Source organism: Salvelinus sp. IW2-2015, linkage group LG11 (assembly GCF_002910315.2).
Source record: "Salvelinus sp. IW2-2015 linkage group LG11, ASM291031v2, whole genome shotgun sequence".
Classification (NCBI taxonomy): domain Eukaryota; kingdom Metazoa; phylum Chordata; class Actinopteri; order Salmoniformes; family Salmonidae; genus Salvelinus; species Salvelinus sp. IW2-2015.
Genome location: NC_036851.1, coordinates 10,683,987 through 10,704,929, shown reverse-complemented (window position 1 = coordinate 10,704,929; position 20,943 = coordinate 10,683,987). Strand labels below are relative to the sequence as shown.

The 20,943-nt window shown below is 42.1% G+C and overlaps 1 protein-coding gene across 1 annotated transcript; it reads left to right on the top strand.

The window, feature by feature from the left end:
* Positions 1-44: 44 nt before the first annotated feature.
* LOC111969786 (hepatocyte growth factor-like protein) lies at positions 45-20,390 on the top strand. The gene is made up of 18 exons (XM_023996044.2): positions 45-417; positions 2,493-2,637; positions 2,783-2,898; positions 3,056-3,170; positions 4,845-4,981; positions 5,577-5,697; positions 5,941-6,059; positions 6,180-6,351; positions 6,775-6,905; positions 7,022-7,124; positions 9,326-9,462; positions 10,034-10,066; positions 10,190-10,304; positions 18,194-18,271; positions 18,469-18,615; positions 18,822-18,928; positions 19,658-19,800; positions 20,010-20,390. The coding sequence occupies exons 1-18, from the start codon at positions 363-365 to the stop codon at positions 20,169-20,171; spliced, it is 2,136 nt and encodes a 711-aa protein (XP_023851812.1). The 5' UTR covers positions 45-362; the 3' UTR covers positions 20,172-20,390.
* Positions 20,391-20,943: the final 553 nt, after the last annotated feature.

Here is a 20,943-nt window from a genome sequence, read left to right as displayed (position 1 = left end):
GCCGGGTCTCATAAATAGAGTGACTTGATCTACGCTACATTTCATTAATGATTCATGTACTTCGTTGTCTTTTTGGGGTAAGCGCCTCTGTTTGATTAAGCTTTTCAATGTTCACGTGTGGGTGGACGGGATGCAGTCATTACATTCACACTTATTTTGTAACTCTGGCTTTTCCCGTCCAACAAACACCACAATATATATATTTTTTATAGGCTTCTTAATTTTTCACCCTGCTCTAGTCTAGCCTAATCAATTTCGTAAAAACACGCCAGCCAGAGGAACTCCAGAATTGTCAAAAACATTATTAAGTCCTTGGATCTGCTTCCATCCAGCACTGGTCTGTCTTATTCTCTTCTGTAACCATGAAACTCATTATTTCCTGTGTTCTCCTGGCATTTTGGAGGGGATTGGTCAGTGGTAAGAAAAATAACATATTTATTTATTTTGTTTTGATATGTTTTGTTTGTTTTTTGTTTTTCTATTTGTGATTCTATTTCGGATTCATGTGCCGATTGGGTACCTACATTAATTTAATAATGCAACTGGGATTGGTTTATTGATTTGATGTTGTTGAGTTGATGTGCCCTTTTTGTTGGTTGTACATTGTATTCCTGGGTCAGCTCAGTTTACACTGCATAAGTGACTGCAGTTTTTCTACATATACATATCATGTATGAATCTAATCGTGTATAAATCTGTCATTTTACTAATTACAGTCTGTCAAAAATGTGATTTTGTCAGTTAAGTGTTTTGATAGAGACACTTGTCCAGTCATGTAAGCTTCACAAAAAATGGTGTGGTGGTCCAAAGGTCTTATTGTGCTCAGTCAGACCCATGCCCAAATGTTGTTCAGCAGAAAGCTCACAAACAGACAGCTGGATGCTCAGTACATGACGTACTGTTTGTTAATAGTTCAGTAGATAGGCCTACCAAAGGACGTATTACATGGGATCTTAAGTTAGAACTTCGAACCAAAACCCTTCTGAAAACACCCATTTTTAACACTCCAGTAATATAGTGGTTAGATATAATGATACACTACATGACCAAAAGTGCTCGTCGAACATTTCATTTCAAAATCATTGGCATTAATATGGAGTTGGTCCCCCCCTTTGCTGCTATAACAGCCTCTACTCTTCTGGGAAGGCTTTCCACTAGATGTTGGAACATTGCTGCAGGGACTTGCTTCCATTCAGCCACATGAGCATTAGTGAGGTCGGGCACTGATGTTGGGCGATTAGGCCTGGCTCGCAGTCGGCGTTCCAATTCATCCCAAAGGTGTTCGATGTGATTGAGGTCAGGGCTCTGTGCAGGCCAGTCAAGTTTTTCCTCACCGATCTCAACAAAGCATTTCTGTTTGGACCTCGCTTTGTGCACGGGAGCATTGTCATGCTGAACCAGGAAAGGGCCTTCCTCAAACTGTTGCCACTTTAGTTGGAAGCACAAAATCATCTAGAATGCCATTGTTAAGGGGGGAACTAAGGGGCCTAGCTCAAACCATTAAAAATAGCCCCAGACCGTTATTCCTCCTCCACCTGTCACTCTCGTCTGAATGAATGGACCAAGGCGCAGCGTACTTAGAGTTCCACATGTTTAATAAATATGAAACTCACCAAAAACAATACAGAAGAAAACGAAACGTGACGTTCTGGGCTGCTCACAGGCAGCTACACAAAAACAAGATCCCACAAACAACAGGTGGGAAAAGGCTGCCTAAATATGATCCCCAATCTGAGACAACGATAGACAGCTGCCTCTGATTGGGAACCATACCAGGCCAACAAAGAAATAGAAAACATAGATTGCCCACCCTAGTCACACCCTGAACTAACCAAATAGAGAATTAAAAGGATCTCTAAGGTCAGGGCGTGACACCACCAAACTTTACAGTTGGCACTAAGCATTGGGGCAGATAGCGGTTGATAAACTCAGATTCGTCCATCGCTGCCAGATGGTGAAGTGTGATTCATCACTCCAGAGAACGTGTTTCCACTGCTCCAGAGTCCAATGGCAGCGAGCTTTACACCATTCAAGCCAACATTTGATATTGCGTATGGTGATCTTAGGCTTCTGTGCGGCAGCTCGGTCATTTAAACCCATTTCATGAAGCTCCCGACGAACAGTTATTGTGCTGACGTTGCTTCCAGAGCCAGTTTAGAACTTGATCGTGAGTGTTGCAACCGAGGACAGACAATTTTTACCCGATACGAGCTTCAGCACTTGGTGGTCCCGTTCTGTGAGCGTGTGTGGCCTACCACTTTGCGGCTGAGGCGTTGTTGCTCCTAGACATTTCCACTTCACAATAACAACACTTAGAAATTTGACAAACTGACTTGTTGGAAAGGTGGCATCCTGTGTGCTCGATTTTATACACCTGTCAGCAACAGGTGTGGCTGAAATAGCTGAATCCACTAATTTGAAGGGGTGTCCACATACTTTTATATAGTGTAAGCCCCCAGACCTTAGGACTGTGTGTTTGTATTTGGCCATAGGGTCCCGCAGTCCTCTGAATGACTTCCAGCGTTCTGAGGGAAGGGAGCTGGTTCCTACCTCCTGGAACTCTGCACGCGTGCTGATACTGCCAGGGCTGACGCTGGAGGACTGTGCCAGACGCTGTTCACACACACTGGACTGCAGGTACCCTGGAGGGTTGTATGACCTTAGTACAACACCTAGCAATCTTAGCGGATAAGGTGTTGGACTAACAGGTTTGAGTGCCAGTCAGGCTACCCCCAAATTGATTTAAAAAAACACAAATTAACTTGAAAACTCCTTTCATTAGAGCCTTCAACTACGAGACGCGCCGCTCCATCACCTGTAAACAGCTGCCATGGGTGGAGGATGGCAGCAACGCAGAGGTCAAGAGGAACGTCAACTGTGACCTGTATGAGAAGAAGGGTAAGCTTTTGGGGTCAAAGTGAGGTCATGTTCTCTGTCATTTATGTTCGAAGTGAATTGATGTCATTTTGTATAACGCTACGAAATGAGTCGTGTGGTGTCAGCAGCACGCTGTGATTTTTGTTTGAAAAGGCAGATGTTTTTCTTCCATGTGCAGTGTACGTAAGGAAGTGCATTGTGGGTAAAGGAGAAGACTATCGAGGCAAGGTGTTCACAACGAAAAATGGCCATACTTGTCAACAGTGGTGGTCTAAGTTCCCACACGATCACAGGTAAGATCATCCCGTTGATTTATGGGAGTAGTAGTTTGAAAACAGAAAGGAAAACGCCGCACACTGCTGCTCATGCTCACAGGTGATATTTATTTTCAACAACGTTTTGACCCTTAGGTCTTCATCAGGCATCCATATCCCAGGTGGGGGTGGAAGGTCCTATATATAGGGGCAGTTCAGTGACATCACTTCCTGAAACAGGAGGTAAAGAAAATGTATAATATAGTTTCACAATATTACCATTCAATGTATCAAAATATATGATCATACACAGGGAATGGGATCAATATTTACAGTAATATATATACACATACAGTATTCAATTAGCATACTTTTTTTTTTATTAACACAATTTAGACTATAAAAACGCTTTCAAGTCAAACTCCTCATTAAGGCCAAGAGGATCTGTGGATCCAGAAAGATTCCCTTTGAAGAAGTTTCCTCTCAATGTCCCCTCCCCTGAAAACAGCAACCGGATTTCTTGTCTCACCTGTCCGTATATTGCTGTGGTGCTCACTGATCCGTGTCTTAAGGCTTCTATGGGTTTTCCCTATGTAAGACAGACCACAAGGACATTTCAACATGTAAATAACATTGGCGGACATGCAGGTAAAATGATCTTAAATCTTTGTTCTGTGCGGGGGTGTGTAAATGAGTTGCATTTGTACGTGAAGCTGCATTGAGCACATTGGCCACATTTGTAATTACCCTCCGTAAGTTTCCCTTTTCTCTGGTGGGTAATCAGATTTAACTACAATGTCTCTCACGTTTGAGGGGTCTTTAAAAAACAATACGTGGGGATGTTTAAAAATGGGTTTCAATTGTGGGTCAGTATCAATAATGTACCAGTGCTTCCTGATAATGATCTTATATGCCTTCCCCAATGGTGAGTATCGGGTGAAGCATGATAGGACATGTTCTGCTTTTTGTTTAACTTCTGGTTGAAGGCTTTCCAACTGTGTTAGTCCTTCAAAATGATCATTGGCATGTTTTACCCAATTGTCTTTGTACCCCTTTCCTTAAACCTTTGTGTGAGGTCCGTGGTCTGTTTCTAATAAGAGGCATCAGAGCTGCATATTCTTCTGATACGACTGAATTGACTTCTAGGGAGACTTTTAATGAGGACGTGGATGAAAGCTGTCACCTCTAAGGAGGGTATTCTTGTCCGCAGGTTTCATAAAGAGATCTGTAGAGAGGGAGGTTTTGTCATTAATAACTATCACGTCAAGAAAACGGATTTGTGATAGGTCATAGTTAATGGTGAAGTGAAGATGTTCATTCATCGAGTTTAGATAAGCATGGAATTCTAAAAGTTCTTCCTGTGTCCCTGTATAGGTCACCAAAATGTCATCCAAATATCTCAGAATTGGGAGAATATTGGAGAGAAAAGGGTTACGGTCTGGATTCAGCACCACCTGTTTTTCAAACATTCCTAGCTATAGGTTAGCATAATGAGGAGCCTTAGTGCTCCCCATCGCTGTCCCTTTGGTCTGGAGGAAAGAGTCTCCTCTGAAGAGAAAATAGTTGGAGGTTAGCACCAGTTCAGCCAAGTCCACAATATAACTGGTGCTGGGTAGAGCATTAGTAGTAGTTTGGAACCCATGACCCAAAGCAAAATCTAATAAGATATGTCTCTGTCTCTCACACATATTCTGTTTCTATACCTTGTCATAGATGGACACCCACAGCCACTAATGGTTTGGAGCTGAACTACTGCAGGAACCCAGATAGGGACCGCATCGGGCCGTGGTGCTACACCAGTGATCCAGAACGGCGCTATGAGAGCTGCAATATCCCCCACTGCAAAGATGGTACATCAATCAATCAATCAAATGTGTTTATAAAGCCCTTTTCACATCAGCCGATGTCAAAAAGTGCTATACAGAAACCCAGCCTAAAACCCCAAACAGCAAGCAATGCAGATGTAGAAGCACGGTGGCTAGGGAAAACGCCCTAGAAAGGCAGGGGCCTAGGAAGACACCTAGAGAGGAACCAGGCTCTGAGGGGTGGCCAGTACTCTTCTGACTGTGCCGTGTGGAGATTATAACAGTACATGGCCAAGATGTTCAAACGTTCATAGATGACCAGCAGGGTCAAATAATAATGATCACAGTGGTTGTAGAGGGTTCAACAGGTCAGCACCTCAGGAGTAAATGTCAGTTGGCTTTTCATTGCCCAGCATTCAGAGTTCGAGACAGCAGGTGTGGTAGAGAGAGAGATTCTGCACATCCCATTCTGTTCAACATTCCAGTGGTTGAAGGATTGCAATTGCAAATGTTTCTAAAGATAATGTAATAACACTATGTGTAAATGATTGATTGTGGTGTATGCGTTGTCTTTGATCATAGAGAACATCACTGTCGAAAAGTGTTGCTACAGACTGTATGTGTTTGGGTTTGTGCACAGAGGTGTGTATCACATGTAACGGGGAAGACTACAGGGGCCAGGTTGACCACACAGTGAGTGGCAGAGAGTGTCAACGTTGGGACCAGCAGTACCCACAACAACACATCTACCAGCCTGAGAAGTATGTCTGTCTACCCACCGCTGTAATCACTACCACTACCACTACCACTACCACTACCACTACCACTACCACTACCACTCCACTCTTTTACATACAGTTTGTTGTAGGCCTACATGCCTTCGTATCCTGTCAGCATTACTTCTCTCTAATCAATATGTTGTACTGTAACAGAGTAGAAAACAATCAATATTTCCAAGGTAATGAGAAGTTCCTAACATGGAATCCTGTACATGTGCGTTCCAGGTATCCAGATAAGAGCTTGGATGATAACTACTGCCGTAACCCAGACTCCTCCCCTGTTCCCTGGTGCTACACCACAGACCCTGATATGGAGAGAGAGAGTTGCCAGATCAGCAAGTGCCGTACGTCTGTCCCTTCATACTTTTCCCCCCTGTCCATTCCATTCACACTTTTCAATTTTTATAACAATGTAATACAATCTATATCACCCCTCATATGTCACGTCTCTCCTTTTGCTCTAGCTGCGGTTCCAAAGAGACACCTCCGGTCCAGCTACACCACAAACTGTTTCCGTGGTCGCGGGGAGGATTACCGCGGTAAAGTGAACGAGACGACCGGCGGTATTGCCTGTCAGCGGTGGGACGCCCAGTACCCTCACGAGCACCCCTTCTACCCAAACACCTACGAATGCAAGTAAGCCAGAGGAACGGGCGAATGAGGGATGGATGGATGAGAGGCGGGATTGATAGTTAAGAGGGATGAGCGGCGGAAGGATGGTTAGTGGGTGGTGTGATGAGGATGGTGGAGTAAGGAGTGAAATTAGGGGTCTTGAGATGAGGGTCTACGTGAATGGCTGATCTTGGGTCTAGTTATTTATGTTCCTAAACACATATGCAGTTTAGTCATAGCAGACGCTTATCCAGAGTCAGTATCATACATCCAACATTTACCCATGAATGATTGTCCCTGTGTTATTTTGACCTACATTATTAGCTGTTTTATCCATAAATCCCTGTGTTATTTTGATCTATAGTATTAGCTGTTTTATCCATATATCCCTGTGTTATTGTGTGCTATACATATTGGTTATACTAATTGCTGTACCATTGCTCCCAGGGGCTTGGAGGAGAACTACTGTCGTAACCCAGATGGATCCGAGGCTCCCTGGTGCTTCACGTCTGTGCCTGAGATGAGGACGGCTCTCTGCTTGCATATCAAACGCTGTGCAGACGACATCGAAGCTGAGGGTACACTGCTCTCTGCTGTTTCAATGGCAACAATGCACTCGCAATGCAATCTGGGGTCCTCAAACACAAGCCTACTTGATATCTCACAGAAGGGTTTTCTTTTCCCCACACCCCAGATTGCTACCATGAAAATGGTAAAAACTACAGGGGTGTGGTCCGAAAGACGCGGAAGGGCGTCACCTGCCAGAAGTGGAGTGTCAACATGCCTCACAAAACAAAGTATCAAAAATAACCAGTAGATTCTAAAATTAAATGTATCATGAATTTGGCAGGTATGTTTGGTGTTGTCAAAGATTTAATACATATGTATGTATATATATACAGTACCAGTCAAAAGTTTGGACACACCTACTCATTCAAGGATTTTTCTTTATTTTTTTACTATTTTCTACATTGTAGAATAATAGTGAAGACATCAATACTATGAAATAACACATGGAATAATGTAGTAACCAAAAGAGTGTTAAACAAATCATCAATATATTTTATATTTGAGATTCTTCAAAGTAGCCACCCTTTGCCTTGGTGACAGCTTTGCACACTCTTGGCATTCTCTCAACCAGCTTCACCTGGAATTATTTTCCAACAGTCTTGAAGGAGTTCCCACATATGCTGAGCACTTGTTGGCTGCTTTTCCTTCTCTCTGCTGTCCAACTCATTCCAAACCATCTAATTTGGGTTGAGGTCGGATGATTGTGGAGATCAGGTCATCTGATGCAGCACTCCATCACTCTCCTTCTTGGTCAAATAGCCCTTACATAACCTGGAGGTGTGTTGGGTCATTGTCCTATTAAAAAACAAATGATAGTCCCACTAAGCCCAATCCAGATGGGATGGCATATCGCTGCAGAATGCTGTGGTAGCCATGCTTGTTAAGTGTGCCTTGAATTCTAAATAAATCACAGACAGTGTCACCAGCAAAGCACCCCCACTGTCACACCCTGATCTGTTTCACCTGTCTTTGTGCTTGTCTCCACCCCGCTCCAGGTGTCACCAATCTTCCCCATTATCCCCAGTGTATTTATACCTGTGTTCTCTGTTTGTCTGTTTCCAGTTCGATTTGTTTCGTGAAACCTACCAGCGTTTTTCCCCTTGCTCCTGTCTGTTCTAGTTCCTGTTTTCTAGTTTTTCCCGGTTTTGACCTTTCTGCCTGCCCTGACCCTGAGCCTGCCTGCCGTTCTGTACCTTGCCACACCACACTGGATTATTGACCCCTGCCTGCTCTGACCCTGAGACTGCCTGCCGTTCTGGACTTTTTGCACCCTCTCTGGATTATTGACCTCTGCCTGCCCCTGTCGTTTTGCCTGCCCCTGTACTAGTATCTGCATCTGGGTCTTACCTAAAACGTGATACCCACACCATCATACCTCCTCCTCCATGCGGCACGGTGGGAACTACACCTGCGGAGATCATCCGTTCACCTACACTGCGTCTCACAAAGACACGGAGTTTGGAACCAAAAATCTCATATCTGGCCTCCAGACTAAAGGACAGATTTCCACCGGTCTAATGTCCATTGCTCGTGTTTCTTGGCCCAAGCAAGTCTCTTCTTCTTATTGGTGTCCGTTAGTAGTGGTTTCTTTTCAGCAATTTGACCACGAAGGCCTGATTCAAACAGTTGATGTTGAGATGTGTCTGTTACCTGAACTCTGTGAATCATTTATTTGGGCTGCAATTTCTGAGGCTAGTAACTATGATGAACTTATCCTCTGCAGCAGTGGTAACTTCCTTTCCTGTTGTGGTCCTCATGAGAGCCAGTCTCATCATAGCACTTGATCGTTTTTGCGACTGCACTTGAAGAAACTTTCAAAGTTCTTGAAATTTCCTGGATTGACTGCCCTTCATGTCTTAAAGAAATGATGGACTGTCGTTTCTCTTTGCTTATTTGAGCTGTTCTTGCCATAATATGGACTTAGTCTTTTACCAAATAGGGCTATCTTCTGTATAACACCTCTACCTTGTCACAACACAACTGATTGGCTCAAACGCATTAAGGAAAGAAGTTCCACAAATGATCTTTTAACAAGGCACACCTGTTAATTGAAATGCATTCCAGGTGTCTACCTCATGAAGCTGGTTGAGAGAATGCCAAGAGTGTGCAAAGCTGTCATCAAGGCAAAGGGTGGCTACTTTGAATAATCTAAAATATATTTTGATTTGTTTAACACTTTTCTGGTTACTACATAATTCCATATTTGTTATTTCATAGTTTTGATGTCTTCACTATTATTCTACAATGTATAAAATAGTCAAAATAAAGAAAAACCCTTGAATGAGTAGGTGTCCAAACTTTTGACTGGTACTGTGTGTATATATATATATATCTTTCAATGTATGGGATAGTAGCATGTGGGTGTAGAAGTGTCTGCTGTGGCATGGGTAGGTAGGTTTAGTGCTTTTACTGTACTGTGGTTTTCCAGGATAAACCCAGGGACCCACCCTGAGGGCAACCTGACAGAGAACTACTGCCGGAACCCAGATGGGGACCAGCACGGACCCTGGTGCTACACCACTGACCCCAAAACAGAGTTTGACTACTGCGCCATCAAGCAGTGCGGTAAAGATTCCCATCCCCCCATACCTCTGTCCCCTCAGGCATTACATTCCTTTCTCCATATCTTTCTCTTGTTACTCCATCACTCATTGGCCGTATCCGAATACCCATACTTTCGTTCTACACAGTAGGCATTTTAGGTATGCGAAAATAGAATGTTTTATAGTATGATAGTATGATAATAAGCTGATAATGAGACAAGGGGACACGCTGTACCCAAATGAGCGAATGGCGGGAATCAACGCACTTGCGCATTAGATGCCGCGTTATCAGGATGGGTGGGCCTAGTATGTTGATATTTGTTGCTTACTGCATTCATTTTTACTAAACAGTACGTTCTAAATCGTATGTAGTATAATTAGTACACATTATGTCGTTTTAGTAAGTAGTAGGCAAGACAGATGTCGGACACCGCCAGTATATCTTATACTCTGTACTCTATCCTTCTAGGCCTAATGTTAATTTACTGACACTATAAAGATCTTTTCATACATTTTGCTCGAAGCACTAATCCCTCCTTGGCTGTTATTTCAAAATGATAAAAAAATGATTCTGCTTATTGTTGTTTGAACAGCTGGGGAGAAAGTGTCCATCATTGAGCCAGCCGGTGAGTTCCTAATGGAATATGCAACTATAATGAATAATAAGTGCTTCTTGGAAGTGGACCTGTGTACACAACTTTACTCACTAACTGAAGTCTGTGTGTGTGTGTGTCTCTGTGTGCACACAGAGAAAGTGGAGTTTAATGAGTGTGGGAAGAGAGATGATCGTTTCGTCAAGAGCATACTCCGTATTGTTGGTGGGCGTCCTGGAAACTCTCCCTGGACAGTCAGCCTCAGAGACAGGTCAGTTTGAGTCTGGCAGTGTTAGCTCAGTGAGATTTACTCAGCAATAGAGACTCCAGCCTCAGTCTTCATAACCTCTCTGTCTCCCCTGTTAGAGACTAGTGTTCATGGCTTCCCTCTCTCAATTCAATTTCAATGTCAATGTAAGGGCTTTATTGGCATGGGAAACATATGTTAACATTGCCAAAGCAAGTGAAGTAAAAAATAAACAAGAGTGAAATAAACAATCAAAATGAACAGTAAACGTTACCCTCAAAAAAGTTCCAAAAGAATAAAGACATTTCAAATGTCATATTATGTGCAAAAGGTTAAAGTACAAAAGGGAAGCTAAATAAACATAAATATGGGTTGTACTTCTGGTGTTCCCAAATCGTGCTGCTGTGATGACACACTGTGATATTTCACCCACTAGATATGAGAGTTTATCAAAATTGGGTTTGTCCTCTTTTTCTCTGTGTGTGTTAGAGCCAAGTCTTCATTACCCCACTCTCTCCTATATCTCTCTCTCAATTCAATTCAATAAATGCTATATTGGCATGAATGGGAGAGCTGGTTTCAAGTGCAGAGCGCACCAGGTGTTTATTGAAAGGAACCTTAGGAGGAGGCAGGTAGCTGGGTCCAGGGGCAGGCAGAAGGTCATACACAGTAGGTCCACAAATGGCAACAGTACAGGCAGGGAATAGGCAAAAGGCGTTGTGAGTGAGGCAGGCAAAAACTATCATACACGGGAGGTGAGAAGGACGGGGGGGGGGGGAAACAGAGCGCCTAAAAAGTGTGTCTCAAAAACAAACGATACCTCACAGTGATGGGGTGCAAGGAACTGAACTAAATAGTGTGGGATGCTGACATGCAGGTGTGTGAACAGGTGATTAGAATTGGGATTGGGATCTGGAGAGTGAGCTGGGAAGTGAGCTGTGTTCAGGGGATCTAAGTGTTTGGGAGTGTGAGTTGGACGCAGACATTACATTGTCAAAGCAATGTATATGAAGTATTACATAAATGAACAATATGTTTGACCAACAATAATAACATACAGTATACTGCATATACACAAAAACAATAATAATAAGATTTTTTTTTTTAAACTATTCTGAAATTAAATCTAGAAAGGCTCATGTGTATGATATCTCTTAAATGATGACAAGGCAGCACATAATCTGCAGCAAGATCTACGGTCTCAATGTTTTCTCCCAACATAATGCATATTTTCTCCTCATTCTCTACTTCACCCGACCCGCAGGGCTTACCTAGTCGTTCCTCTCTGGCCTTCCATGTTTTTCTATGGCATTCTGTCTCTATTGCCAGGCTATGGTTCATTGAGTCTGTTAATGTCTTCCATGGTTTGAATTCTTTGATTTTGATAAGGTGTTGTGCTAATTTGATATCTCTATTTAGAATTTTGTAACATTGAAGCTTGTGTTTCAATTGAATTTCGTTTTTGCCAATATTCTATATATTTTGGTTAGAGATTTCTACTTATTAGAATTGTGTTATTTGTGGTCAAATGGTTGGATTTAGCTGGTGCTTTTGGGCCAGTTGCTCTGAGGGTCACTCTTTGTGTTGCAGTCGTTGCATAAGAAAGCCTTGTGATGATAATATTCTGGATCACAGTGTGTTAGGTGAGTCCAGAATGTGGTGTCTCTTTTCTCAGTTATGAGTGCTAGGGGAAATCTCCCAAGTTCTGTCCTACAGGCTAGGTTTGGGGCATTTCTGTGCACACCTAGAATATTTGTACAAAATTCCAGGTAAAACCTTTCGGTGGGGCTTTTATCCCATGATGTCCAATAATTTAAGGCAAGTGGGTTACATTTATACAGGGTCTTTCTGATTGCAAAATATGCTCTGCATGCTTTATCTGTTAAGGACTTTATGGCCATGTCAAACCACCAAGGTAAATATAGTCGGTGGTGTGTTTCAGGATTGGTGGTGTGTTTCTAGGGTGAAATGGTACCTATTTTCCTGAGATCTGGACTTTTTCTGAAAGATCATTACTTAGTTTTGTTCCATACTAATGGATAGTGTCCGGTCCTTACAATACTATTCTAGCAAGGACAGGCTTTGTTGTACCTCCTGTTCTGTTGGTGACAAGATTAGTAAGTCATTGGCAAATAAAATACACTTTATTTATTTGTCTTCTAGGGTGAGTCCCAGAGATCTTGATTGATCTGTAGCCAGTTCATTTATATAAATATAGAATAAGGCTGGACTAATATTGTCATGGCTGTTGAAAGAAGAGGACCAAGGTGCAGCGTGGTGGGCGTACATTTTCTTTTATTAGGGAAAAGACGCCGAACAAAAACAATAAACACTACAAAAACAAACCGTGAAGCTAAAGGCTATGTGCCCTAAACAAAGTCAACTTCCCACAAAGACAGGTGGAAAAAAGGGCTACCTAAGTATGGTTCCCAATCAGAGACAACGATAGACAGCTGCCTCTGATTGAGAACTACACCCGGCCAAACACAAAGAAATACACAACATAGAACATAGAACATAGAATACCCACCCCAACTCACGCCCTGACCAAACCAAAATAGAGACATAAAAAGGATCTCTAAGGTCAGGGCGTGACAAATATTGCAACCTTGTCTTACTCCTCTGTCCTGACTAAAGAATTGTGTTCTTTTGTTGTCAACTTTTATTTTCCTTATAGATCACCTTTATTTTATTTATTTAACCGATATTTAACTAGGCAAGTCAGTTAAGAACAAATTCTTATTTACAATGACGGCCTACCCCGGCCGAACCCGGGCGACGCTGGGCCAATTGTGCGCCGCCCTACGGGACTCCCAATCACGGCCGGTTGTGATACAGCCTGGAATCGAACTAGGGTCTGTAGTGATGCCTCTAGCACTGAGATGCAGTGCCTTACTATTATTATTATCATAGACCTTGCCTACTACACCGCTTTGAAGGGGTTTTAAGAACAGTGCTTCATCCCATAAGGAATCAAAGGCTTTTTGAAAGTCGATAAAACAAGGCAAATATGTTTCCTTTGTGAGTTTGGTGGACATGTTTTTTTGACCAAGGTATGGAGGATATATATGTGATCTGTTGTTCAGTGTTTAGGGAGGAATCCAATTGAACTTTTCCTTAAAATGTTGTGCCCACTTAAGAAGGCCTACATTCTCGCATTCATTATGCTATTGAAAACCTTTCCTAATTTACTACTAACAGCGATGTCGCTACAGTGAGTGTACAAAACATTAAGAACACCTACTCTTTCCATGACATAGACTGACCAGGTGAATCCAGGTGAAAGCTATGATCTCTTATTAAATCCACTTCAATCAGTGTAGATGAAGGGGAGGAGCCAGGTTGAATAATTTTTAAGCCTTGAGACAATTGGCACATGGATTGTGTACAGTATGTGTGCCATTCAGAGGGTGAATGGCCAAGACAAAATATTTAAGTGCCTTTGAACGGGGTATGGCGGGGTAGGTGCCAGGCGGACTGGTTTGTGTCAAGAACTACAACACTGCTGTTTTTCACACTTAACAGTTTCCTGTGTGTGTCAAGAATGGTCCTCCACCCAATGGACATCCAGCCAACTTGACACAACTGTGGGAAGCATTGGAGTCAACGTAGGCCAGCATCCCTGTGGAACGCTTTTGACACCTTGTAGAGTCAATGCCTTGACGAATTGAGGCTGTTCTGAGGGCAATTCTGAGGGGGGGGGGGGATTCGAATCTCTGCTCGAATGCTGTCTGGCTCTGAGGCTTTACCGCTCTTGAGGGCCTTTATTTGATCAATTAGTTAAAACAATGTTGTCCAGCTAGTTTGTCCAGCTAGTTTCGTTGGGTTTTTACTGTTAATTATAATTATTTTAATTGTTCTATTACTGATGTTTGGGTGGAGTTAAGTTCATTTTTTATTTGGTATTTCAAAATGCTGTTTCCAGATAATCCAATCTTTGATTGGGAGGTCTTTCTTTTTAAGAGTGGTATCTAATTTCCTCCATAATTCCCTAAATGAATTGGTCATTGAGGGATTTTCTTATTTTGGCTTAGGGCCTATTGGTATATGAGACGTGTCTCCTGGTGTTTTTGGTTTGACAAAAGTCTTAGTTCTTTTCTTGCAGTTGAACATTCTTTGTCAAACCATACCATTTGATGTTCTATTTTTCACCTTTTTAAGATGTAGTATTTTTTTGCCAGATCAATGAATATATCCATCAATTTGTCAGTGGCTTAACGCACGCCATCTTTGTCTTATTTAAATGTAGTAAAAATAAAAATGTAAATCAAGTTTTTAATATCAATGTTATCTAATGCTGCCTTATATTCAACATGGCTAGCTTTTTTCCACTTGTATGTGGGCGGGAGGGGGTAGAGTTCTGGTTTTAAATCTAGGGGTGGTTCATCTGATTTTTTTTCGGATAAATTCTAATTTGACAGTGGTCTGACAAGGGGAGTTGTGGCATGACCATAAAGGCATGGATTATTTTTCTTGCTCTATATCTGTTATGACATAGTCGACTGCACTGTTTCCTAGTTCAGATCAATAAGTAAACCTACTTGTTTCCCATTTTTGTTGACAATACTGTCATAGCTCTCTCTCTCTGTAGTCAGTTGTGATTCATACACAGAAGTACATGGGTGTTTCCCTCTAAATATATGTAGTTTGGTTATTTACCAGTTCTAGCATTTAAATCCCCCATTAACAGAACTTTACCTAGTGACTCAAAATGAATTATACCAGAATAGAGACTCTGAAAACAATATTTGTTATAATATTGAAAGTCAGACGGAGGCATATACATTGCACACATGTAAAGGTCACTATCTGAGTTAACAATAAAAAATATATTTTTAGCCAACTGTATGTTTTTCCTTTCCTCTCTTTAAACCAGATTATAATCCCTCTTGAGTCTCTGCCACATTTTACATGTGGATGTTTCACTGACGGTAGCCCTGCAGTAAACTCCCTGTAATTTTTGGGAGAGGATGTTTCTCTTCGACTCCATGTCTCTAGAAGTATAATAATGTCTGAACTATGTACAATGTCTACGATGTCTGTGTCTGTACTTTTCACAACCAAATGTTTAATAAGAGCACGAACCCTGAATGTTATATATTCACTGCATTTGGAAAGTATTTAAAAAATATATTTTCAACTTTTTTATTTAACCTTTATTTAACTAGGCAAGTCAGTTAAGAACAAATTCTTATTTAGAATGATGGCGTACCCCGGCCAAACCCGGATGACGCTGGGCCAATTGTGCGCCGCGTATGGGACTCCCAATCACAGCCGGATGTGATACAGCCTGGAATCGAACCAGGGACTGTAGTGACGACTCTTGCACTGAGATGCAGTGCCACTCGGGAGCCCAAAGTTGGTATTCAAACTCCTTCCCTTTTTCCACATTTTGTTACATTACAGCCTTATTATAAAATTGATTAAATAAAAAAAAATCCTCATAAATCTACACACAATACCCCATAATGACAAAGCAAAAACAAGTTTTTAGAAATGTTTGCAAATTTATTAACAATAAAATCAGAAATACCTTATTTACATAAATATTCAGACCCTTTGTTATGAAATTGAGCTCTGGTGCATCCTGTTTCCATTGATCATCCTTGAGATGTTTCTACAACTTGATTGGAGTCCACCTGTGGTAAATTCAATTGATTGGACATGATTTGGATAGGAACACACCTGTCTATATATATAAAAAAACAAGCCATGAGGTCGAAGGAATTGTCCGTAGAGCTCCGAGACAGGATTGTGTCGAGGCACAGATCTGGGGAAGGGTACGAAAAAATTTCTGCAGCATTGAAGGTCCCAAGAACACTGTGGAACCACCAAGACTCTTCCTAGAGCTAGCTTCCTGGCCAAACTGAGCAATCGAGGGAGAATGGCCTTGGTCAGGGAGGTGACCAAGAACCCAATGGTCACTCTGACAGAGCTCCAGAGTTCCTCTGTGGAGATGGGAGAAACTTCCAGAAGGACAACCATCTCTGCAGCACTCCACGAATCAGGCCTTTATGAGAGAGTGGCCAGATGGAAGCCACACCTCAGTAAAAGGCACACGATAACCTGCTTTGAGTTTGCCAAAAGGCACTTAAAGGACTCTCTGACCGTGAGAAACAAGATTCTCTCATCTGATGAAACCAAGATTGAACTCTTTGGCCTGAATTAGGGCTGTGGCGGTCACAACATTTTGTCAGCTGGTGATTGTCAAGCAAATAACAGTCGGTCTCACGGTAATTGACAGTCAGTTAACATAAACACATTTAGCATCTCCTGGCTTCACGCATAGCCTACAAGCCACTGATGCAGACCTTAGGAACATATACATTTTTTAAAAATCGAATAAATCCATGTAATATCGCCTACACCTTCACAATAAATCCATTATTTATTTTAGACAGGTCTAAAGAAGCACTATATGAAGAAAATGTAGTCTATTGCAGAAGAACAGAATAACATACTCTGAGTTGTCCTTATGTTAGGCCCTGATCTGGCTATGCCAAATGGCTGTGGGCTACACTAGTTCATTTAGCAGACAAGATTTGCTTAGAATTCCATGGCATTATTTTATAGTAAAAAGAATACAATTGAACAAAGCTGAATAAAATAGAAATGATATTTTCTCCAAATTATTTGAGGGAGTGGCACATACTGTGTTGAGCGGTTAACAAAGCAATAGGTATTCCTATATGCTTAATTTACAGTTATTAATGTAACTTTAGTTGTTCTACAAACTTTGGGCTATATGTTTGGACTTTAATACATTGTAAGGCTGCATTGTGCTACTCTAATGAGGATTTGAAAAACATGCATGAAAGGCATGCATGAACATGCATGAAAGGCATGCAAAAACTCATGCATGAAAGGCATGAGCTCTGCTTTGTTTTTTGTGCAGGCTGATCACACTACATCAGTCACTCATTCACAATTTGACAAGCACTTGATAATACCTAAAATTTCACGCCCACCGTAATGCACCCTAATAGAATCCATTCTATTTGCATTGATGTCAGAGTGATTAGAGGAACAATAGAGTGCTGAGTACCAGACAGTTAGCAAGTTTGGTAGGCTACTAATAACCATCAGCAGCATCAGAGCTTGGAGAAGCCTAATTACCGTGTCTAAACGGTCACGTGGAATTTGACTGCCTTCATGACTCTTGACCGCCGGCGGTAATACGGTCACCGCAACAGCCCTAGCCTGAATGTCAAGCGTCACGTCTGGAGGAAACCTGGCACCCTCCCTACGGTGAAGCATGGTGGTGGCAGCATCATGCTGTGGGGATGTTTTTCAGCGACAGTGACTGGGAGACTAGTCAAAACATTAAAAAAAAAATATTTCTCTCTTATTATCTAGGCTACATAGCCGATGCCGATGCCTTTTTACTGCAACAGCATCCCAGAAAACAAAAATCATCAGTTAATTTTCTTCTTCTTCAATTAAAAAGAAAAGTAGTACAAGTAGCAAAATGTAAAATAGTTCTCAGCTATTTGATAGCCTTTTCTTTTTTAGCTATTAGCTCTTAGCTATAGCTAGCTTGAAAAAAAACAATTGATTGTTTGCTCTCACTCCCTCCCTGTTATTCTCCAGTATTTATAACCTCCCTCTCTTTCCCTGTTAGAGCACAGTCCTCATAATCTCTCTCTCTCTCTCTCTCTCTTTCTCTCTCTTTCTCTTTCTCTTTCTCTTTCTCTCCTCTCCTCTCATCTCATCTCATCTGCTCTGCTCTCTCTGTTATTCTCCGGTCTTTATAACCTCTCTCTATCTCTCCCCCTGTTAGAGCCAAGTCTTCATGACCCCTCAATCTCCCTGTTAGGGCCCAGTCTTCATAACATCTCTCTTTCTCTCCCTCCCTCCCTCCTTCCCTCCCTGTTAGACCCTAGTCTTCATAACCCTTATCTCCTTGTGTGCAGGAAAGGAAACCATTTCTGTGGAGGCTCCCTGGTTAGCTCCAAATGGGTGATCAGCACTAAGCAGTGTTTCTCCTCTTGGTATGCTTTCTGTTGTATTATTTCTCATGACTTAATTATCAAGTATTGATATCATGTTGTTGTTTTTTTAAACACAGTAAAAGGAGAAACTGTCAAACCCAAAAGACCCAGATCTAGACTCGAAGACAAAAAATAATAATTGTAAATCCCTTGAATAGGTTGGAGATTGTTGGTCAGTATGTGTTTTCTGTGTGCAGTTATGTGGACCTTCCAGGGTACTCCGCCATGATGGGGACATTGTTCCGTAACCCCAGTGAAGGAGAGCCCGACCGACAGACTATCCCTCTCACCAAGATCGTCTGTGGACCCTCTGAGTCCCAGCTGGTCATGCTACAGCTGGAATAGTGCGTACACACACGGACACACGCACGCAGGGACGCACACACATGCACAAACCACGTATTTCCCTGCACATCTTTTATTATACTTCTTGTTTTTTTACAGTTCACCAGTAACCTAACAATAGTATCCTACAACTAGTCCACGCCGTATGATTTAACAGCAACCCCATTCTGCTCAGGCTGATGCTCTTCCTCATCCTCTTCCTCAGCTCAGCCCAGTTTAACGAGCGTGTGTCTCAGATCTGCCTGCCTCCTGAACGCTACATAGTTCAAAACGGAACCTACTGCGAGATCGCAGGCTGGGGGGAAACTAAAGGTAAAGGAGAGCTATGCTCATAATTGTAACACCACAACATAATTTAGTCACATTCCTCCATATTCATCTTCATCCTTCCTTTTACAGATGTAGGGTCTTCATTGGATCACCCTGTATGAGGAGAACCTTCCTGCAATGCAGGAGATCTAAAACGTGTAGGGAATTTTGAGGTTTAAAAAGGCTTTTGAAGTTTGTAATTTCAAAATTTCAGACTTGATTTTCACTTACGAAAAATCTGTCAGCCCATTCAAAAATGTCCATGAATTATAATCCACATAATAATTCAGATTTCCTGTTGCTGCAGGATTATTTTCCTGCTGTAGCAAACTGGCTCAAAATTAAGATCCAACATCTGTATTACCCTCATCTGCATATTTTTTCCTGTTGTACTCTTTATACCTTTCCTTCATAATGTCCTTTATATATCACCATCCTATGGCTGCATTACGACCAGGGCCCTGAGTTGTCCCAGGTCAGATGATGTGGTCAGGAAAACCTAGGACCCTAATGTATGACATAATGTTTCTTTAGGTATCTTTTGCTGCCCTTGAAGTAGTATCTGTTTTACTAATGTGTCATGTAAATGAGACAGCTTTTCAGATCCTGGACCAACAGATGGTGTTGTTATTTCCAGTATTACTCCACATATGCCCACCTCTCCCTCATTATCTTGTTCTCTCTGTCTCATCCCCCCCCCTTCCTCTTTTACTGTCTCTCTCACTTTCTCAGGCACTTCTACAGATGACTCCGTACTCAACGTGGCTCAAATACCAGTTATAAGCAACAAGGACTGTAACAAATACTTTCGGGGTCGTGTTCGGGAGAACGAGATGTGCACCAACTCCTTCCAGGGTGGGGTGGGTGCCTGTGAGGTAGGTTTGGGTCGGGAGGATTTGTCTATGTGGAGTGGGGTTTATTTCTATGAGAGAGAATGGTGTGTGAGAATGAAACTATTTGATCTTTTAGGGAATTCATTCTGTGACGTACAGCCCAACGCAAACATATACGTGAAGTTACGATATGTCCTGTCACTGTGTGAGAATGATCTGACAGTGATATGTTATTTCCACTCGACCCCCAGAGAGACTACGGGGGTCCTCTGGCCTGTCAGAACAGTGACTGCTGGGTGCTGGAGGGAGTGATCATCCCCATGAGGCGCTGTGGACACCCAGGCCAGCCCAGCATCTTCATTCGCGTCTCCATCTATGTGGACTGGATTAAGAAGGTCATGGAGATGGCTTAGTAATAGATACAGTATGTCACCAACCAGTGACTGGCCCTATGTTCTAATGGATAACTTTCACCCCTCTCCCCATAGCTCACAATCCACAACTGCCTAATCGTTATCTGTGACCATCTACATAGACTTTTTGTAATATCTGTCATTATGTCCATAATACTCTGTTGTTGTGTTTTATTCTACATTCTTATGACAAAAATATAAGATGTAAATAACCCTGTTTTCCCTTGTCTGTAGTCTATGTGTAATCAAAATTATGAACCTTTTGGATCAGAACATACTATCCATAATAGCCCTGATCTTTTGGGGTGATTAGATTATTAGATTATCGGACATTACATATTGAACCTTGGCAGTGACCTCCGGGTGTCCTTGTGAAGCACATGCCTCCTTCACCTCATGCTTCCCAAAAGCACTCCCACACCCTTCACTAAAACTGCTGACCACCAAACCCTTCACTCCCCTCCCCCCAATCAAAATACCTTCTTTGCCCCCCAGCCGCTAAAGAAATCCCTCCGCTGCCTGTCTTTTGATGCCTGCCCCCACGTCCAAAGACATGCCTTTGTGCCTTATACAGAACTGAATGCGCTGCACATTCTTTCTGGTTCTATAGGAGGATTTTTGTAACTCGGTCCTGATGAGCCCACGGAATTCAGCTTAAATAAACCCCAAGATCAGAGACCAACGGAATCTCAGACACACCAGCCTGCAGAGGGGCAGTCAACTAACTCTTTCTCTCTTTCTCTCAATTCAATTTCAATTCAATTCAATTTCA

Coding starts and splice junctions, on each gene's coding strand:
- LOC111969786 (XM_023996044.2), top strand. CDS start 363: ATGAAACTCATTATTTCCTGTGTTCTCCTGGCATTTTGGAGGGGATTG. Junction 10,067..10,189: donor GTCCATCATTGAGCCAGCCG/GTGAGTTCCTAA, acceptor GTGTGCACACAG/AGAAAGTGGAGTTTAATGAG. Junction 18,272..18,468: donor AAGCAGTGTTTCTCCTCTTG/GTATGCTTTCTG, acceptor TTCTGTGTGCAG/TTATGTGGACCTTCCAGGGT.